Raw genomic sequence first — 18,214 nt, forward strand, 5'->3', positions numbered from 1 at the left:
TGCTGCGAGCAAATATAGATATTTAACGGCAAGTAAGAAATCGTAAACTATCAGAGCGTTAATAGAATATATATATATACTGTATAAGCCTTTTGAAATCATTATTGCTATAAATATGCATATTAAAAATAAAAAAAATATCAAGCTAGGGCGTAGTGGACGATAGTAGTTAATTGTTGACGACGACGATGACGACAACGATGACGACGTGACGACGATGAAGAGAGATAATAATATACCAGACATACGATTTTAATATTTTATTGAACTTTATATTTTATTAATTATTATATATACATACACACACACACATAAAACTATAGTGATATGATATTATGTATAAACGCTGCATAGCGAATATATGTTATTATACAAATTCTTCTGTATATTTACACTTGTCGTTTTAATTTCCTGTTTGAATGATTTCTCGACCCTATTTATAATTAAAATTTAACATCCACTATGTTATTTCAGAATTTTTAAAGAGATCGCTGATAAAAAATAATATTTAAATTTAAATTTTATTATGTGCAATTATTAAACTATTTTATTTGTCGTCAATTATTTTGACAAATGATTAATCATAATATTATTATTAATTATATTATTTTAATTAATTAATATAATTTTTCTAATGTAACTCCAGAAAATACATAATTTAACATACCTAACATATTTTAATATTACGTATTAAAGTGTAAAGAGAGTAATATATAATAATAACGATATATAAATGTTAAAATGTACATATAATAAAAAATAAGAAAAGCATATTGGACTTTATATACCCAGGGATTTTTTTCTTCATTCTCCTTAGATGCCGGCGCTGAATTGAAATCGCCAACCACCAATGACGGAGCTCGCTCCAAAATGGCGGTACCAAGCGGCACCAATCAGAAAACGAGTGTCGACGTGTCATTTCTCTCGAGGTTGGCGCATCACGCACGACAGGCAGTTTCCCCTCTTGGTCGCGACTCGCGCCGCGTGTTCGATGAGTATGAGTACCCCTTTCGTCTAGGTCTGATGTGTCATGTATCGCGCTGTCAAAATCACCGAATTTCGTGTCGTGCGCTCGAGTACCCGTGGCAGTCGTGGCACACGTTACGATAAACGCGTTATATGTTAACGTCAATCGGATACCGTAGAGATGGTGAATGTAGATACTATACGAAAGAATTATCCACTGCACTGGCTCGTCTGGCATAACAGCTATGTAGACCTCGACAGGGAACTGTCCACAAATCAGGTTTGCGCAGACCTGCTGTTTTAACGGCGCTCGTCTCATTTGACACTAATTAGATTCCGTATACGCCGTATGGAAAAACCGTGCACGTGATTAACGCCGTTTGGCGCGTTTCACTCGCGGTTTACCGGGGTCCTCCTCCTCCTCGCGTGTCTAGGCGCGTTGCGACAACTCGGTTATCGCCGATTAAGTAACCGAGTCTCCAACGTAATTGACAATCATGCAGTAAGCGATAATTGCGTAATTGTTCAATGCGGATGAATAACGCGACATTGTATATATACCTAATGCCTGCACTCGCGTTTGCCGACGGCTTGAGTGACACGCCGTTTAGTTTGGTCGTGTTAAAATATTTTCTCTGCGCATCCTTTTTTTTCATAAGTACCTTCCATCTGACTTTGTTACAGTAATTGTAATATTAAAGCATTTTTTATCAGATGCTACGAAATTTCCTCAAGTCTGCCAGAGTATCGTGAGTTCGACGATAAATATGCTTAAAGCTAATAAATTATGTAACGTGAATAACACTTTTGAACAGATGCTTGACAGACTTGAGAAGTGTTCAAAGCGAAAAGGTTAAAAGTGATTTTATATTACAGCATCTATATTTATAATTCGTCAGAGATGAACACAGATGTATACGGTGTGTTTTATTATAAAACAAACTTATATGCACACACACATAAACATGCGGGAAAGAGGAAAGAAAATCAGAGAGCAATGTCGTATCTTATTTTGCATTGTGACAAAGTTAATGTTTTGCTCAAGGTTTTGCTTCTTCATAGAGGAAGCTTTGTTTTTTTTTTTTTATGAATAACAGTAGTTCTGTTAAAAGAAATAAATACAGGAGTAAGATAATAAAAATACACGGTTGGTTTTACCAGAAACAAGAATTACTTCTGTTAATTAATTATTTCTTGATATAAATTTGAATTAGTTGTATAAAATACATTGAAACTTTTCATTTGTAATAAACAGAGCACAGATATCATTATCAATTATAATTTAACAATATAATATAGTAATTTAGGTGATTTCTTTTAGACGCAATATTATTTTATCGGTGAAATTATAAGCTTGTAATTGCATATATTCTTTTAAATTTATGATTACACAATCAAGCTTACAGTAGTAATGCAGGTTTAAAAAACGTGTGAAGCCTTTCATAAAAAAGAGAGAAACCTTAGGTGTGAACTTACGACTCAAGATATACTGTTGAAGTGGAGTCAAGCTATCCGACATATTTTATAATACAGATATGAGGGCACTTTAGATAACATATCATTTTAATTATATAACAAATGAGAAGTTAATATATGCTGAAAGAGAAACTAGGAGCAATAATAATTGCTTTAATAATTACCTCAATTAATATCGATTATAATATTTAAATATTTTCTAGCATGACATAGAAAAGCATGACAATCGAGGAAGGACGCCACTGATGTTAGCGGTAACTTTGGGTCATATAGATTCCGCTGTAGTACTGTTGCAGCATGAAGCCAATGTTAATACGGAGAACACTCAAGGATGGACCGGTAATTGGCTTTTACATTTTGTTTGTTTATAACTTTTGTTTAGACATTTGTATTTCCAACAATTCTATTTATATATATGTAAAATTCACTCAAATAATATTAGAGGCAATCAAAATTCAGTCCTGACGGATTACGGCGTTTTTCTTGTAATTTGAATTCTATTTATTTTCATTATATTTATTAATATTTATTAATTTATTTTGATATAGTGGTCCAAGAAGCAGTTGGTACGGGAAACCCTGAGTTGCTGCAATTGGTACTTGCTAGGAGAGACTACCAGAGGTACTGTAATCGAGTGGCTGGTATACCAGAGCTACTTCAAAAGCTCAAACAGGTCAGTTTTATGTAATAACGAATGACATTATTAATTCATATGTCGCAATACGTGTACAGTTCTCACAAAAGATACAATCTCTTTTATTGAAAGAGGAATTCTTTTCTGCAAGTTCTATGAACTAATATTAACCCGTGTGTTTCTTGTGTGAACTATTGTGTGAAAGCTAATGATATTGACTTTTTCTCATTCATTCTTTCTATATATGATGGTCTTAGTAATAGAAATCCTTTTCAGGCGCCTGATTTTTATGTAGAAATGAAATGGGAGTTTACAAGTTGGGGTAAGAAACGGAGGATTTAATAACATTCTGTTTTCAATTATAATCTTGTAGTTTAATCCATAATTTGGATCTAACTGCAATTTACACACTTATTTAATTCATTTTTAATAACATATGTGGTTAACTGCCGTTATTTCTGTTGACCAGTTCCTCTTGTGTCTCGGATGTGCCCAAGCGATACATATAAGGTTTATAAACAAGGTAGTAATGTGAGGATTGATACTACTTTATTAGGCTTTGATCATGCAAATTGGCAACGTGGCAATCGAAGCTATATCTTCAAAGGACAAAGTAAGCACAGATATCTTTAATAAACATCCTTTAATGTTGCTAACGTTTGTGCATGAATATCGTATATAACTTAATTTTTGTTTAATTGCATTTGATTATGTCTTGGAAATGTCAATTTGTTTATTATTAAATTCCATATGTTAATAAGCAAGCTGCGTCAATTCCACCTGTAGCAATCAGATGTGAACACAGTTATGTGTTCAGTTTGGATGGTCATCACACAGGTGATACAATCCGAACATTTAATTTGTGCACTGCATTGCTAAAAATTTAATAAAAACAAACATTTTCGCATAAGCACAGAAAAATTTTCCTAACACTAACAGTATATTTTTTATTATATTCTAATTTTTTTATTTTTTCCATTTTCATTATTTATTTCTATTAGTTTATATAAATATAAGTGAATAAATTGGCGATTAAATAATATAAGACAAGATATTGTTTTTATATCACATGTGTGTATATACATTTATTTATATAATGTACAATGTGATATATAATGTGACAATAATACGATCTTTTTTATTGAAATTTACATATATTAAATATATTAAATTATTTATTAAAACAGTTTTTTAAATAAAATATGATATTTTTGTAGATGATGGGGCAACAATGATGGAAGTAGATCATGAAACTAGAAAAGTTTATGTTGAACATATGAAACTTATAGGAGATGATAATATACAATTAATGGAACCACCTTCTGAAGAAGGTGTGATAGCTCGACTTACTAATCCTATAGTTACAACATATATAGATACAGATAAAATTAGTTTTGAACGGTAATTATCTGTCATTATAATATTTAATAATAATATATATATGTATTTATGTATATACATGCTGTGTTCCGCATTTATTTCAACAACATTGTTTATGTTGAATTAGCAATAAAGCAGGTCTATGGGGATGGCGTTCTGACAAAAGCGAAGTAATAAATGGTCACGAGTGTAAGGTTTTTAGTGCAAGCAATGTGGAATTAATAACTAAAACTCGACTAGAACACTTATCTGAGGCTGATAAAGCAAGAGCTCGAGCACCAAGGACTCCTTTACAGTCATTTCTTGGTATCGCAGAACAGCAGCAGGAGAGTTGCAGCACTGTCGCTGCCAGTGTAATCTTTTTTTTCAATAATTTTTCAATAATAAAATAATCGGTAATCATGCATTTAAAACGTAGTAATCGAGCTATATATTTTAGGAAGAATTTAATAGTGTAGGCAATTCTTCTAACATAACGGCTGAGGAATATTTTGACCCAGCTGTCGATTTGAATGGGAGAGATATAGGTAGACCAAAAGAAGTTAATACAAAAATACAAAAATTTAAGGTATTATAGATTATATAGGCTTGAAAACTGTACATCATATATTATATTGTATACTAATTAAGGCAATTTTTTCACATTTAGGCAACTTTATGGTTAAGTGAGGATTATCCACTAAGTCTTCAAGAACAAATCATGCCAATTGTAGACCTGATGGCCATATCTAGTTCACATTTCGCAAAATTAAAAGATTTTATTCAAATGCAACTTCCAGCTGGTTTTCCTGTTAAAATTGGTAAGATTGATTTAAATGTGATGGATATGCTATAGTATCGAATGTACATATCATATACCAAACATACTAATACTCAATCTTTTTTTTTAGAAATTCCGTTGTTCCACATCCTTAATGCGAGAATAACATTTGGAAATATATTTGGTTTAGATCAAGAAGTACCGCATGTAGGTCATTTGCAAGAAACAAATCGTATAACTTGTTTAGTTGACGATATTTGTTTCGAAACACCTACTGGATATACGAAATTAGGTAAAACTTTTGTCTTTACATATATCCTACAATTAATATATACAATTTGTTTAATTCATATTGGTTGAATATAGGTGCGGAAGTTAGGGCACAATTTAGTATTGAAGAAGAGGACGATTTGCTACAGTTTGCTATTCAGCAAAGTCTTTTAGAAGCTGGCAGTGAACGTGATGAGGTATTATTTTTTTCTTTATATTCTTTTGCTTTAGAATTATCGAAATCACGTATCATGTATGGCATACATCCCCTCTGTTTTACACGAGAACATATTATTTCATTTATAGGTTGATATATGGGAAGCATTAAGAGCGCAAAAGCCATCTAGACCAACTACACCTAATATGACCACCGAAGAGGAAAGGCAGCTTCAGAGGTATGCGATAAACAACTTACTAAAGAGCATGTTATCGATGTTCTGTTTTTAGTTAATTTTATTATTGATGAGATTTTATTATTAATTTTGCATGTGTTTTTGTGCTACAATTCATGTTCAGACAGGTGGGTAATTCTATTACAAATATCAATTTTGGGTAAATTGTTCACACAGCAGAAATTATTCGTATTTAGATTAATATAGACATTGAATATTTACATTACCAAACATTTTAAAAAGTCCTTGCAAGTGTTGTCAAAATAAACGTTAATATAAACTAGTTTGTTAAAATATTTGTCATGTCGTTTAAATTATTTTTGTTTTGAACATAGGGCGATTCAGGCTAGCTTAGTGCTATATCAAGAGACTACAGCTGGATCCACGGAAGGTACTGCAAATTCAGCGGGTATAAATGAAAGCGAAGATAGCGATTCCCTTGAAGATACTGCAGAACAATTGAGACTAGCGTTAAAGCTTTCCGAGCAGCAACAAATAGAAGAGGAGCAACAACGATTGCTGGAAGAAGAAACGTTTCGTCATGTGTTGGAGCTATCTTTGACGGACAAGTAAACTTCCCAAATGTGCAATAGTGATAACAAATTTACTACTTCCAAAAGTGAAAACTCTTCCAGTCTCAAGAGACTGTACAAAAAAATCATTTCCTACATTTCATAGATTGCAAAGTGCATTACGAAATAATAATGTTGCTTACAATGAATACTTGTTATTGAAGTATACAGTTAAGTCAAAAGATGGAAATAGTATAGTAGTAGTTAAGCAAATGAATAATTTAAATTATGTTATTTATTTCTTAGCTACATTTTATATGAGACGAAATTCTTCAATATTATAGACATCTCAGCAAGCATGTAACGAAGTCTTGAAAATTACAGCTCTTTGAAAAAGATGAAGTTACGAATGACAAACAATCAAATAGTGTTTGTGTAAATCCTATTAATTGAAAGTAAATAATGTAAGTTACGATTTAATATCTAGAATAAATGGCATGTAATTCTCAAGCCTTCAAAAATTATTCGTCTGGTCCTTTGTCCTCAGTTTTAATCTTTACTTCTATAAATTTATAATGCATATTAATTGCAATTAGGATGACACAGAAAGATAACCATCTTTAATCAAATCAAACATTTTTACAAAGATCCCTTTTCATATCTACAATAACATAATTCTATATAATATTTTAATGCAATGGTGTATAATGAACTATTAGGAATATACAGGAAGTATTTATATAAGTATTCAGCCCTCCTTCCAAAGTTTTTCATAAAAAAATAAACTGAGGATATAAGATTAGTGCAAAGATTTTAGAATTAACAGTATATTATTTATTATTTCAGATAAGTAAATTTATTTTTGTATGTTATTTTATCAATATTTTATATATATATATATATATAAATAAAATTTTGATGTAAAATATGATTTATGTAAACTTAAGAGAAAAATTAATTACTATGCTCCATTATTTTTATTAAAAGAAAAATGGTTACAAGTGCGTTACAATTCCTTTTGTATTAATAATAAGATTAGACAATTTGTTATCGGAATATCATTAAAACATGATTACATTTTTCTTCTGGGCATTATAAATAAAAAACTGCATTCATATAAGACATAAGTATAATTACTTCTGCATTCACTCACCAACGAAGATGTATAGAAAGATAGCAAACGAATTATTATTCCCTGATTATATAATAAAAATTACCACGAGTAGAATCAGCGGCGGAAGAACCGGCAGTCATTGGACTGCCACATTTCTGCTATTCAAATTCCGATTGTGCCCTGAAATATAAATAAAATTATAAGCATTATAAGTTATCAAAGAAAAATCTATATCAATCGACATCTTTTACACAAACTTTGTAAAAATGGTGCCAAGTATAGTAGCACTCTGTAAGTAACGTTGTTCGTTTTTATGTGCTTGTCGATGCCATTTTTTGCGTATGGCATTCCACCGTTCACTATGATCCTTCATTAATTGTTCTTGCGTTTTGAGAGTCTGTCCCTCCTGTAATTACGTTATGTACAATTTATATCTGTTATAATATAATTGTTAATACAAAAAATATGTACAGTATACATTTCTTTTTATTTTTAAAACTTTAATACAGTTAAAAAAGAAATAAAGAAAATTAAGCATGATACATTCACGTATGGATTTTACTCAGTCATAAAATTTTGAAAAAGTACGTAATAAGAAAATCAGCGGTGATATTAAATTAAGAGACACAAGATAATTTAGAAGTTTAATCTTAAATGTCCGTTCAGCTTAATAGAACAATAACAAAATATTAACAATAACTAAGGACAATTGTTTAAATAGAAAATTAATTGATCAAGAAATTTTGGTACGAAATTAATAAAGTACCTATAAGAAAATATGTATATTAAAAAAGTGTATATTTTTATTAGACAGATATTTTTAACAATATGAAAAAAAATAAAATAAAATAAACATGCGTGCCCTACATTCATTCCATATAATTGTTTTTCACATAAATTATTCATCTCTCTGTTATGTTATACACAGTATATATCATTATTCTTATGAGATATTTCGACAACAGATATTTGACAAAATATTTGGATTCTATTTTTATTATCACAAATTTTATAAAAGACATTACTTGTAACATTTTTTAAATCGATGTTACGTAACTTGGTCATTAATTTTCAAATTAATATCTTATTATATGAACTTAGAAATAATTTTAACACATTTTTTTTAAGTTAAGAGGATTACTTTCCTTTATAGAATTATAGAAATTGAAATTTTTACTATATTAATTTACAAAATGTCCAATTTTTAAGTATGAATATTTGTGACATGTGCTTTTTTGAATCTGCTTTTTGAATGTACGTTTGTTAGCGGAAATTTATGTCTCCTGTGCAAACTTTTGGAATTAACCTCTGGGAATAGTATTGTCAGCTCGAAATAAACGCCAGCAATCGATTTTAATGTCGAATGTGCGGGAAAATGCAAAAATACGAACCTATATATCTCTAATGTTTATCTGTTTTTCCATCTTTCTATTCAGATAAGTTGTTTACCGATATATAAAGTTGTACCTGTAGTGACCCATTTTCTATCGATTAACGCAAGATATTATTTTTAAAGACATCTTTAACTATGTCAAGATCGATGTTAGTCTGTCACGTTAGTCTGTAGCTGATTATAGCGTCTCAGGTGCAAGTCATAGGAAACGTGTGCGAACCTGAGCATCTTGTATATTATTTATCAGTTTGTTACAGTTGCGTGAACGCCACTTTAATTAAAGTTTTACAATCATTTATACTCCAGTCAGAAATGATTAGTCAAGTTGATATCAATTTGACATTGATGCGTCAATAAATGATCGATGTCGAATAGTGATTGATATTTTTGTCACCTTTGACCTCATCAGAACTATTTTTATGTTAATTGAGTAATTATGAATATTTCTATAAGATTTCTATCTTTCAACTAATTCTCTCTGCATCGAATACATAATATATACGTATACATTGTGCTTTCCGACTTTGCATTGATTTGATGTAAGTAGAGTTAGAAAGACAATAGCAATCTTACAGAAATATTCGCAATTGCTTGATTAACATCACAGGTATAAGTTTTTTTATAATGAGGTCGAAGATGAGAAACAAAGATCAACCAATATTTGACATAGACTATTTATCGACGCATCGATATCGAATTAACGTCGAATTGACTAATTATTATTTCTGGCTGGAACGAAAAAATAACGGGAGACTCTAAAAATCAGTTTTCTGTTGCTGAACTGGCTGCACTAGTTCAGAGTTTATCTTTTTTATTCCATATTGGAAGGAAAAAGATAAACTCTGAACTAATACAGCCAGTTCAGCAATAGAAAACATTTTCCTATTACGTGTTATAAGTATTATTAATAATACTTTATTATGCTTACTGACGACATTGATATCGTAAATTTTTTGAGTACAGCTAGCGCGCTTTTAACACTATAAACTGACATGAGATGAGAGTCGGAGTCAAATTCGAGACTTGCTGACCATGAGACAATCGATTCTAAGAGTCACGTGTTACCTTTTGTGAATTGTTTTAATATAAATTTAAATGACATACACCTATCGAAATTATTGACTTACGTAATCTAAGTTTAAATCGTCTTTCTCTCCAAGTATAGGAGATGGAATCCGATTTCTCGGTATGGCTTCTTCACGAGGCAAAGGAGGTGGCAAATAATGAACGTCATTTATTTCACCGTCAGCACCAACTAAGTTATCTGCCATGCTAACTTCGTTAATTACTTCTGGACTTGGACTACGTATCCTGTTCACAAATCAATGTATTTATTTTAGTTTTGCATAATATATGCATAATATAAAGTTGTGTGTAAGGGAAAACAAATGAAGAATATTTTTATGATTTAATTTAGTCGCTAAGTATATTGTACATATATCTTTTCTCATTCTTTTCTCATTATGCACAGTTTTTTAAATCATAAGAAACATAAAAAATACTGCAGTATAATTTATAAGAAATATAACTGCAATATATATACTGAAAAATCTCAAGTATAATAAAATATTTTTAAGTACAATAAAATATTTTAAAATTAAATAATCATCCAAAACTTTAATGTAATAAGCAAATATGTTAATATGAGTGAGATAAGCGATATCTATATAATCTTGCTTACTTAGGGACCAAATGTGGATTTCTTGGTTGATTAGCCATCCAGGCACGGCATATTGGATATAGCGGCGTGTCTTCTTGAAATTGAGCTAAATCAACACTACGGTCGAATAATTTCATCACATATGTGTGATGAAACGCCGGATCAGTTTGAATTGGTCGGCGACGTCTAACTTTCCGTGGTTGTTGTAAATTAACGGATTTTGTCCTAAATGTCACAATTATCGAAAGATTGGTTTCTCTCAAATAGATAATTCTATGTAATAATAAACAAACATCAAGACTTACATTTTTTTAATGGGATGTTTATAATCTGAAACAGGGCTGTCATCTGATTCCCCCGATGAACCAGTGTCACTATGCTGTAACAACTCTCGAAGAGCACCCTTCAGACGATCCCTTGCTACAAGAACATCGCTATCCCCTAGTAAACATAATCAATACTATAATATTTAATATAGTTTGTAATAGCTTGTTGTTTTTCTTTAATCTATTTATTCATTACCAATTTCATCTTTTATTTCCACTTTTATCCGTCCTGGCATTATTGGCGGTGGTTGAATATTTCTTTTCTTTCCCATCTAATCATCACATAATGTGTAATATTGACTTATTCTAATAGTTAACTAAGCAATAGCAAATTTGTACATTTAGTAAACAAAAAAAGATTACCTTCAACAATGTTTGAGTCACATAGAACAATTATCAGAACAGTTAAAATGTCAAATTTCGGTAAAATCAATCTGATCAAATATCAAAATGTCATTTCGGCTTAAAATCGGTATTTCGGTTCATATTCGTCCAGCAAGAAGTATACTTCTCTTATGTACCTGAAATGAATTATTAAACAGTTATTGTAGTTTCTGCAGCTAGAAAAATGTAAGATATCAGATCAGAGAAAGAGAGAGAGCAAGTCTCAGTCTCGATTCTCACTTTTTCCTAAGATTACACTTGGCAAACAATTGACTGCACGATATAACAACCGCATATATACTTCCATATATACTTCTAAATTTACTAAATCCGTTTTTCAAAATAGACCAAAATAGCCTTGCTTTCGAGCGTAGCCTGCAACCTGACGACCGTGATCAGTTGATTACGCTTGCGCAGCCGGCAGCGAACGGACAGCTAACTGTACTTTCTGTGAAATGGACAATAATCAGGAGGTTAGAGGAAAGGAGAAGGAATGAGAAAAAGTTCAGCTGCGGGAACATAACCTATAGCGCCAGCTTCGTATAGATTGAGATCCATAAATACACAGTGTTCGAGAAAGTTTAAGCATGTGTATTGCTGCGTGGTGTATGCAGCGTGTTGTTATGACAAAGTTATTATTACTGACAAAATGCTTTTGTCGCAGATAGAAAAAAATAATCGCTATATTAGAATGTATTGTGTCAAATAATTGAGAGAACAAAAAAAAAAAAAAATATATATATATACGTTAAACGTATCTGTGGACTGTGACATGGTTGTGACTTGTGACAGTAAGACTATACAGAATGCTTTGGAAAGTATCTGCTGAGATTCTTATATTTTGTATGGTAGCAGATGTTTTTCTTGCTTCTGATTATTCCAAACGTAATGACGGTTACGAATGTAGATTAGGATCAAAAACTCCTTATAGATGTGTAGCTAATTACGACGAGTCACCGTTGGAATATCCAGGTATACCGCGACACCGTTAATCCGCCTTTGACCCAAGTACGGAGCCTCTAATAACGTGTATTTATCATTATTTGGTTTACAGATTGTGTGGAGAAAAAGATCTGGTTAGTTCTGCGTCATGGGACTCGGTATCCAGGCAAGAAGTACATACCTCGTATGATAGATGAATTACCAGAGTTACAAAATGTAATATTAAACAATTATGATAAAGGAGCGACGAATCTGTCAGCCGATGATGCGGCTCTGTTTAGAAAATGGAGATTATCGTTTGCTCGAGGGCACATGATGAAATTGGCGGTAGAAGGGGAGAATGAAATGATTGATCTCGGAGAAAGATATCAGGCAAGGTTTCCGTCTCTGTTGCCAGAAGATTTCAACAATCAGACGTATAAAGTATGCACCGCAAAATATCCGAGTGTATTTAAGGACCATCTACAATAGCCGTAAGAGAATGCAGTAAGCTATTGACCAACCACAGTCGATTATTCTTGAATTATAAAAATCCCATTAGTCAGTAGCTTACTGCTTACGTCTTACTGCACACTCTTACGGCTATTGTAGATGGTCCTTTTTAAATACACATTTTACGTTCCTTAATCACCAGCTGAATTTTAGTTTAGATTCACCGCCACACAACGTACAGAAGAGAGCGCAAGACACTTCGCTGTTGGTTTATTCGGTTTTCATAACAGCAAAAATGTTTGGTATCCGTTACCGGTGTATCGAGATCGAGTGATAAGAGTAAGTTGTTTTTAAGTTCTCAGACAATTTACTTTGCTCCTAATTTTTCCTAGTTCTAAGTATATGATTGTGTTCTAGTTTTACAAGGCTTGTCCTCGCTGGCGTCAAGAAGTTGACAAGAATTCAGATGCACAACTAGAGAAAACGAAATTTCTGGACAGCAAGATTGTCAAAAATATGTTAAACAATATTAAAAATCGCATCGGTTATGATATCGATTATGGTTAGCACTTATTAAACACATTGTATATAATTGAATAAGTATTGTTTAATTGCTACTAATATTTCCCTATTAATTGTGTTATATAATCATTTATATGTTTCAGAAACTGCATACTTAATGCACACAACGTGCGCTTTTGAGACTGCTTTAAATCAAAGTGTAGTATCTCCCTGGTGTAAAATATTTTCATTAAATGATTTCAGGGTGAGATTTAAAACAAAATAATGTTTTAAATTCTTAGTTTAAAAGATTTAATTTACCTAATTCTAAATTCATATTTTATAGATCTTTGAATATGCGGAAGATCTAGAATTCTATTGGATCGATGGATATGGCTACCCACTAACTTATGAGCAAGCGTGCCCTGCCTTGAAAAATATGTTTGACTCTTTTGAGTATGCAAATTTATACTTGTTGCAATATTCAATATAAAATTCTTGTTTTTTCACTGGTTTTTTAAGCTACAAAAACGAAAAAATATGTAGATTTTTTGTTTATATATGTGTGTGTCAAAAAGATTTTAATTAATTGAAAATATTTTAAAACGATACATATGAGACTATAGTTTAAATTTTGAAAATTTATAGAATTATTGTTGTAAATAACTTTATAATTAAATATAATTCAATTGTGTTAACGCAACGTATCAGAAGAATGTTATTTTTCAGATCCAATGAAGGAGCAATGGCTACAGCTTATTTTACACATTCCGGCGCGATTTTGAAATTAATAGCTTTACTCGGACTAGCTAAAGATGCACATCCTTTGATGCACGACTCCTTTACATTACGCAAAAAGGAAGATAAAAGAGCTTGGAGGAGCAGCATTATTGACACATTTGCATCTAACATGGCATTTGTTTTGTACGAGTATGTTTCTTTTTTAAAATCATTGAATTATACGCTGCCTGTATTGTCATATATAATTATCTAATTACATTCTTTTCAGTTGCGAATATTACGGGCCCAGTGTTTTATTCATGCTTCAGGAACGACCGGTATATTTACCAGGCTGTCCGAAAGATATGCCATGTCCATTACGTACTATGAAGGCGATGTATCCAGATAACGATGAAGAATGTCAGTTTGACGCTATGTGCCATATACAAAATTGAAGAGCAGTGCCAAAAATATTTTTGCAATAATGCCATATACATATGCATCCTTTTATTTATTTACATATCTAATTAAAAATATATTAAAATAATTTAATTTAAAAAATATATATATTTTTCTAAGAGAAATTTTGCCAAAACGTACCTGGTTCATTTTTTGATGAATTCAGAATCTATGTTTTTTAAAATGTACAATAAAAGAGATCGACATTTATTTTATCTTACCATGTACATAAATAATTATTAATAAAAATTCAATTATCATTACATTTCTTTTTATTTATATATAAATGACAAATGTTCCTTATTGTTAAGTAAAATTCTTTTTCGTGCAATATACTTGTCCGTAGAACTGATGAGGAATGAGTTGATATAAAATATATATTTAATGATGAACAATGATTTTAATCTAGATTTTTATGACTATGAATAATTGTAAAAAAAAAATAACAATTCAGATAATTAGCAAGTTTCTACGTAAAATTGAAAATAAGCTCTCACAACAAAATGTTTAAGTGATTCAAAACTGTTAGTGTTGCATTCATTATTTATCTCTCTCTTTAGGCTGTTGTTTGGAAATATTTATATTATTCAACGATGAAAATACTTGAAAATTCAGAAATAAAATTAAAAATTTAATTTTTTTACATTGTTTTCTCATCAATTTGCTGTTGATAAAAATATATAATCTGCCTCTTTTTCTGTATTGTCTCTTTATACATATTGTTTTGTATTTTATTCCTGATCTTGATATTATATGTTAAACTTGTATTACATACATATTATTGAAAAATAGTCCTATTTAAAATACACAGTTGATATTTAAATCCTTTTAAAATCTATGAGTTTGAAATTCTTGTATAAAATTATTGTGAAAAAAAAAAGACGCAATATATATTCATGCGTGTAACAATACATTTATGTCGGTTTATGTGAGAACTTGAATGCTTTCAACAATTTTACATAAAAACTGGATAGTTCGTCGTACCTATTTTATAACGTTGTATTAAGAAATCATTTTTTAAATCAAAGGACACTGTCTTCTAATGAATTATTTATATCATTTCTGTCATCTCCAATCATGTCCTGCAATAGAACACATAACATAATTATAAAATAGTAACTAGTGCCGAATATAAGTATCAATGTAATAGATATATTACCTGCAGCACTTCAACAAGTGCCCTTGTCTCATTTAACATTTCTTTATAAATACGCTTTTCTTCTTCTAACTTTTCGATACGTTTTACAAGTTCCTTATTTTCTTCTAAAGTATTCTTAAGTGCTATTCGCCTCCTTTCAGCCTGGACCTGCCAGTAATTCTCACTAGGACCAGCTAAATCTGAAAGAAATATTTTTTAATAGAAAATTTGTCTTTTGTGGATTCTGGTTTTTAAGAGAAAATACATATGAAAAAAAAAATGATATATTATTTTAAATATACCTGTGCATGTTAAATCTTCGGCTTCGATCTCTATTTTGTGAATCTTTTCCTCTGATACAGTTTGGACAGCCTTGTCATTAGTAGTCACCTTTTTTTGTTTCTTAGAAACATCCTTTTTAGTTTTTGTAGGTACATTTCTAAAACATATATAGGTTTAACATTTTCCACAAAATTTTCCAATAAATTTTCCTTAAAGTAAAGATTCTATAAGAAATGACTTCTTTGGTACATTCTCATCATGCATACTCAAAAGTATAAATATTTTTCTAAAAATTTTTTGGTCAATCTCTTCATAAGTCAAATGGGAAGAGAGAATTAACTTACTTTTTTGATTTTGCTTCTTTTGGTTGCTGAGTGGATTTGATCATTCTGTCAGCACGATCAGCACCAACTAAAGTCTCTTTATCGGTAGCTGAGGGCTGCAGTTCGTGCAAAGATTTTCTAATTTTATCCTGCTTTAATAAAAGAAATAATTACAACATGCATAGACTATTATATATTTTATACACAAGTATTATATCAATTTATTTACTATTCCTTTTATTCTGTAATTAAACTAGTTATTTTTTATTTACAGATTTTATTTGTAATACATGACGTACTCTTCGTTCAGAAAGACTATTATGTAGAATATATAAAGGCATTTTTAATAAATTTATTATAATCAAACATCAATTTTTTTAATATAATTATCCCACATAGTAATAAACAAAAATACAGTAGATTTATAATTTGAACATAAGATTTCTACACACGTTAGAGACATATATTTTTAATCCAAGGCAACATGTATCATAAATTTCTATGAATAATAAATCAATTGAATAATATAAACTGAACAACCATTTATATATATTAACAGTAACAAAATTCAATAAACTGAAATTAAGTGTATACCCAACAGACTTAATTATTTTGTAAGTTTTGGTACACGTAATATTTCGTTTGGAATGTTCTTTCAGCATGTATTCGTAAATACGGTTGAACAAAAAATGACCTCCCGATTGTGTTGAGAAATTCTTAAGTATGTAATATCCCCAACACAATCGGAAGGTCGTCGACAAGGGAATATAGAACGTATATTCTTATTAAGAATATACGTTGTAAAAATAATATTTATGTCACACGTGCGTGGAGAGTGGCCCGTTACGCACGCGACGTGTGCGTGATAGACCACTTTCCACGCACTTGCAACATAAAATAGGGTGTGCAACACGTGTGTTAAGTTGAAAATTGGACGTGCGGGTGATCGCTCTCGCCTCCGGCTCGTGCGTCCACTCCGCACGTCCAATTTCCATCTTACAGCACAAATAACTATTTCTATATTCCCTTGTCGACGATCGAACAAAAGACGCTTATAATACGAAATCCTATAATACGTTGGAACATCATCATTTTCTCGACGATTTCTGCGCGACAAGAGAAATAAACACACTAACCTCGGAAGCGATATTCGTTTCGGCGTCGGTAACCGGTTTCATCCTACAAGCCGCAAGAAAGATCTGAGGAGGAAGGTAGTAGTGCTCGATCGGCGTACGACGAAAAGACGACTCGTGTGTTACTTTATTCACGAACAGTTTGGCATCACAATGCGAATGTTGTTTGAATAAAGTTTCAGTTAACTTTCCGATCGGTAATCATACGGCTCTTCTCCTGATAAATATGCTCCACTCGGGCACACGCAGCGCAGCTCACAGCTCACCTCACACAACCGGTTAGATCAGCTGCATGGCGGGAACTGCGAAGTTGGAAACACTGCATGTGGTCATGTGGCCAGCGTATTGGACAGCCATGGTGGAAGAACACAGAGGTGTGCTCATGCGCATATATTTCCAACAGCCAATGAGAATTTGGTCGCGTTCAGCAGACCAAGCCGCTCAGTAGCAATCGAACGTGCGTGGTTCTTACTTTTAGAACCAACCAATCAACGCAGAGTGTCGATAAGACGAACTCAACAATTGTGCAACAGTTGTGTCTGCTGAACGCGTCCATTGATGCCAGATACCTCCATCTTGCCGCGACAGTTTAAATTTGGCGTTATGTCATTATCGTCATTATGCTCAATGCAATCTCGATCTTTAATATACATTAATTAACATTAATAATTCTAGGAGCGACAATTTTAATCTGATCAATTCGTTTTAATTGCATAAAAGTAATAGCGGTTCAATTTTCGGCCAAACAGGCAGTTGCCGAACGATTCACGTATTGACAAGCGTCATTTCCGGAGAGAGCATTTCGGCCGAGGAAGGGGGGAAGGAGGAGTGGGGGTTGGGGGGGAGAAGAGGTCTGCTCACCGAATCCGGTATCGGCCATTTTGATCTGACCTGCCATGGCTGCCATCGTCATCGTTGTCGCGTAACGATTATTCTCGCGTAAACGCGTTTCACTTATACTCTCGATCGTTACCCGAGCCGCTCTCAATTTAGAACGATTGTCGCGGCGCCTGCACG

At 31.8% G+C, this 18,214-nt stretch overlaps 4 protein-coding genes across 8 annotated transcripts; 2 read left to right on the forward strand and 2 right to left on the reverse strand.

Annotated features, from left to right (window-relative positions):
• Positions 1–919: 919 nt before the first annotated feature.
• On the forward strand, positions 920–7,979 carry LOC139809963 (ankyrin repeat domain-containing protein 13D). 2 transcript variants are annotated; one of them, XM_071773269.1, is made up of 13 exons: positions 920–1,246; positions 2,646–2,781; positions 2,991–3,115; positions 3,353–3,398; positions 3,546–3,689; positions 4,294–4,477; positions 4,584–4,809; positions 4,896–5,024; positions 5,106–5,256; positions 5,347–5,508; positions 5,583–5,683; positions 5,793–5,881; positions 6,214–7,979. In XM_071773269.1, the coding sequence occupies exons 1-13, from the start codon at positions 1,148–1,150 to the stop codon at positions 6,449–6,451; spliced, it is 1,830 nt and encodes a 609-aa protein (XP_071629370.1). In that variant the 5' UTR covers positions 920–1,147; the 3' UTR covers positions 6,452–7,979. The 2 variants fall into 2 exon arrangements, with proteins under 2 accessions (XP_071629370.1, XP_071629371.1); XM_071773270.1 differs by lacking the exon at positions 920–1,246 and adding an exon at positions 1,860–1,886.
• Mip40 (Myb-interacting protein 40) lies at positions 7,353–11,661 on the reverse strand. Of its 2 annotated transcripts, XM_071773281.1 has the most exons (8): positions 11,508–11,658; positions 11,247–11,404; positions 11,080–11,155; positions 10,863–10,998; positions 10,579–10,782; positions 10,025–10,208; positions 7,762–7,910; positions 7,353–7,684 (listed from the first exon to the last, which is right to left on the reverse strand). In XM_071773281.1, exons 3-8 carry the CDS (start codon positions 11,153–11,155, stop codon positions 7,663–7,665), a joined length of 771 nt encoding a protein of 256 aa, XP_071629382.1. In that variant the 5' UTR covers positions 11,247–11,404; positions 11,508–11,658; the 3' UTR covers positions 7,353–7,662. The 2 variants fall into 2 exon arrangements, with proteins under 2 accessions (XP_071629382.1, XP_071629383.1); XM_071773282.1 differs by lacking the exons at positions 7,353–7,684; positions 7,762–7,910 and adding an exon at positions 8,186–8,988 and having other exon boundaries at positions 11,508–11,661.
• Positions 11,662–11,796: 135 nt separating this feature from the next.
• Positions 11,797–14,562, forward strand: LOC139809966 (multiple inositol polyphosphate phosphatase 1). The gene is made up of 8 exons (XM_071773276.1): positions 11,797–12,239; positions 12,322–12,632; positions 12,855–12,980; positions 13,059–13,203; positions 13,307–13,407; positions 13,489–13,598; positions 13,872–14,072; positions 14,152–14,562. The coding sequence occupies exons 1-8, from the start codon at positions 12,074–12,076 to the stop codon at positions 14,315–14,317; spliced, it is 1,326 nt and encodes a 441-aa protein (XP_071629377.1). The 5' UTR covers positions 11,797–12,073; the 3' UTR covers positions 14,318–14,562.
• A 13-nt stretch (positions 14,563–14,575) lies between these two features.
• Positions 14,576–18,197, reverse strand: LOC139809971 (uncharacterized). 3 transcript variants are annotated; one of them, XM_071773286.1, is made up of 6 exons: positions 18,059–18,197; positions 17,201–17,499; positions 16,086–16,213; positions 15,762–15,898; positions 15,481–15,659; positions 14,576–15,403 (listed from the first exon to the last, which is right to left on the reverse strand). In XM_071773286.1, exons 2-6 carry the CDS (start codon positions 17,240–17,242, stop codon positions 15,344–15,346), a joined length of 546 nt encoding a protein of 181 aa, XP_071629387.1. In that variant the 5' UTR covers positions 17,243–17,499; positions 18,059–18,197; the 3' UTR covers positions 14,576–15,343. The 3 variants fall into 3 exon arrangements, with proteins under 3 accessions (XP_071629387.1, XP_071629385.1, XP_071629386.1); XM_071773284.1 differs by having other exon boundaries at positions 16,086–16,216; XM_071773285.1 differs by lacking the exon at positions 18,059–18,197 and having other exon boundaries at positions 16,086–16,216; positions 17,201–17,513.
• Between the last annotated feature and the right edge of the window lie 17 nt (positions 18,198–18,214).

Source organism: Temnothorax longispinosus, chromosome 3, assembly GCF_030848805.1.
Source record: "Temnothorax longispinosus isolate EJ_2023e chromosome 3, Tlon_JGU_v1, whole genome shotgun sequence".
Lineage (NCBI taxonomy): Eukaryota > Metazoa > Arthropoda > Insecta > Hymenoptera > Formicidae > Temnothorax > Temnothorax longispinosus.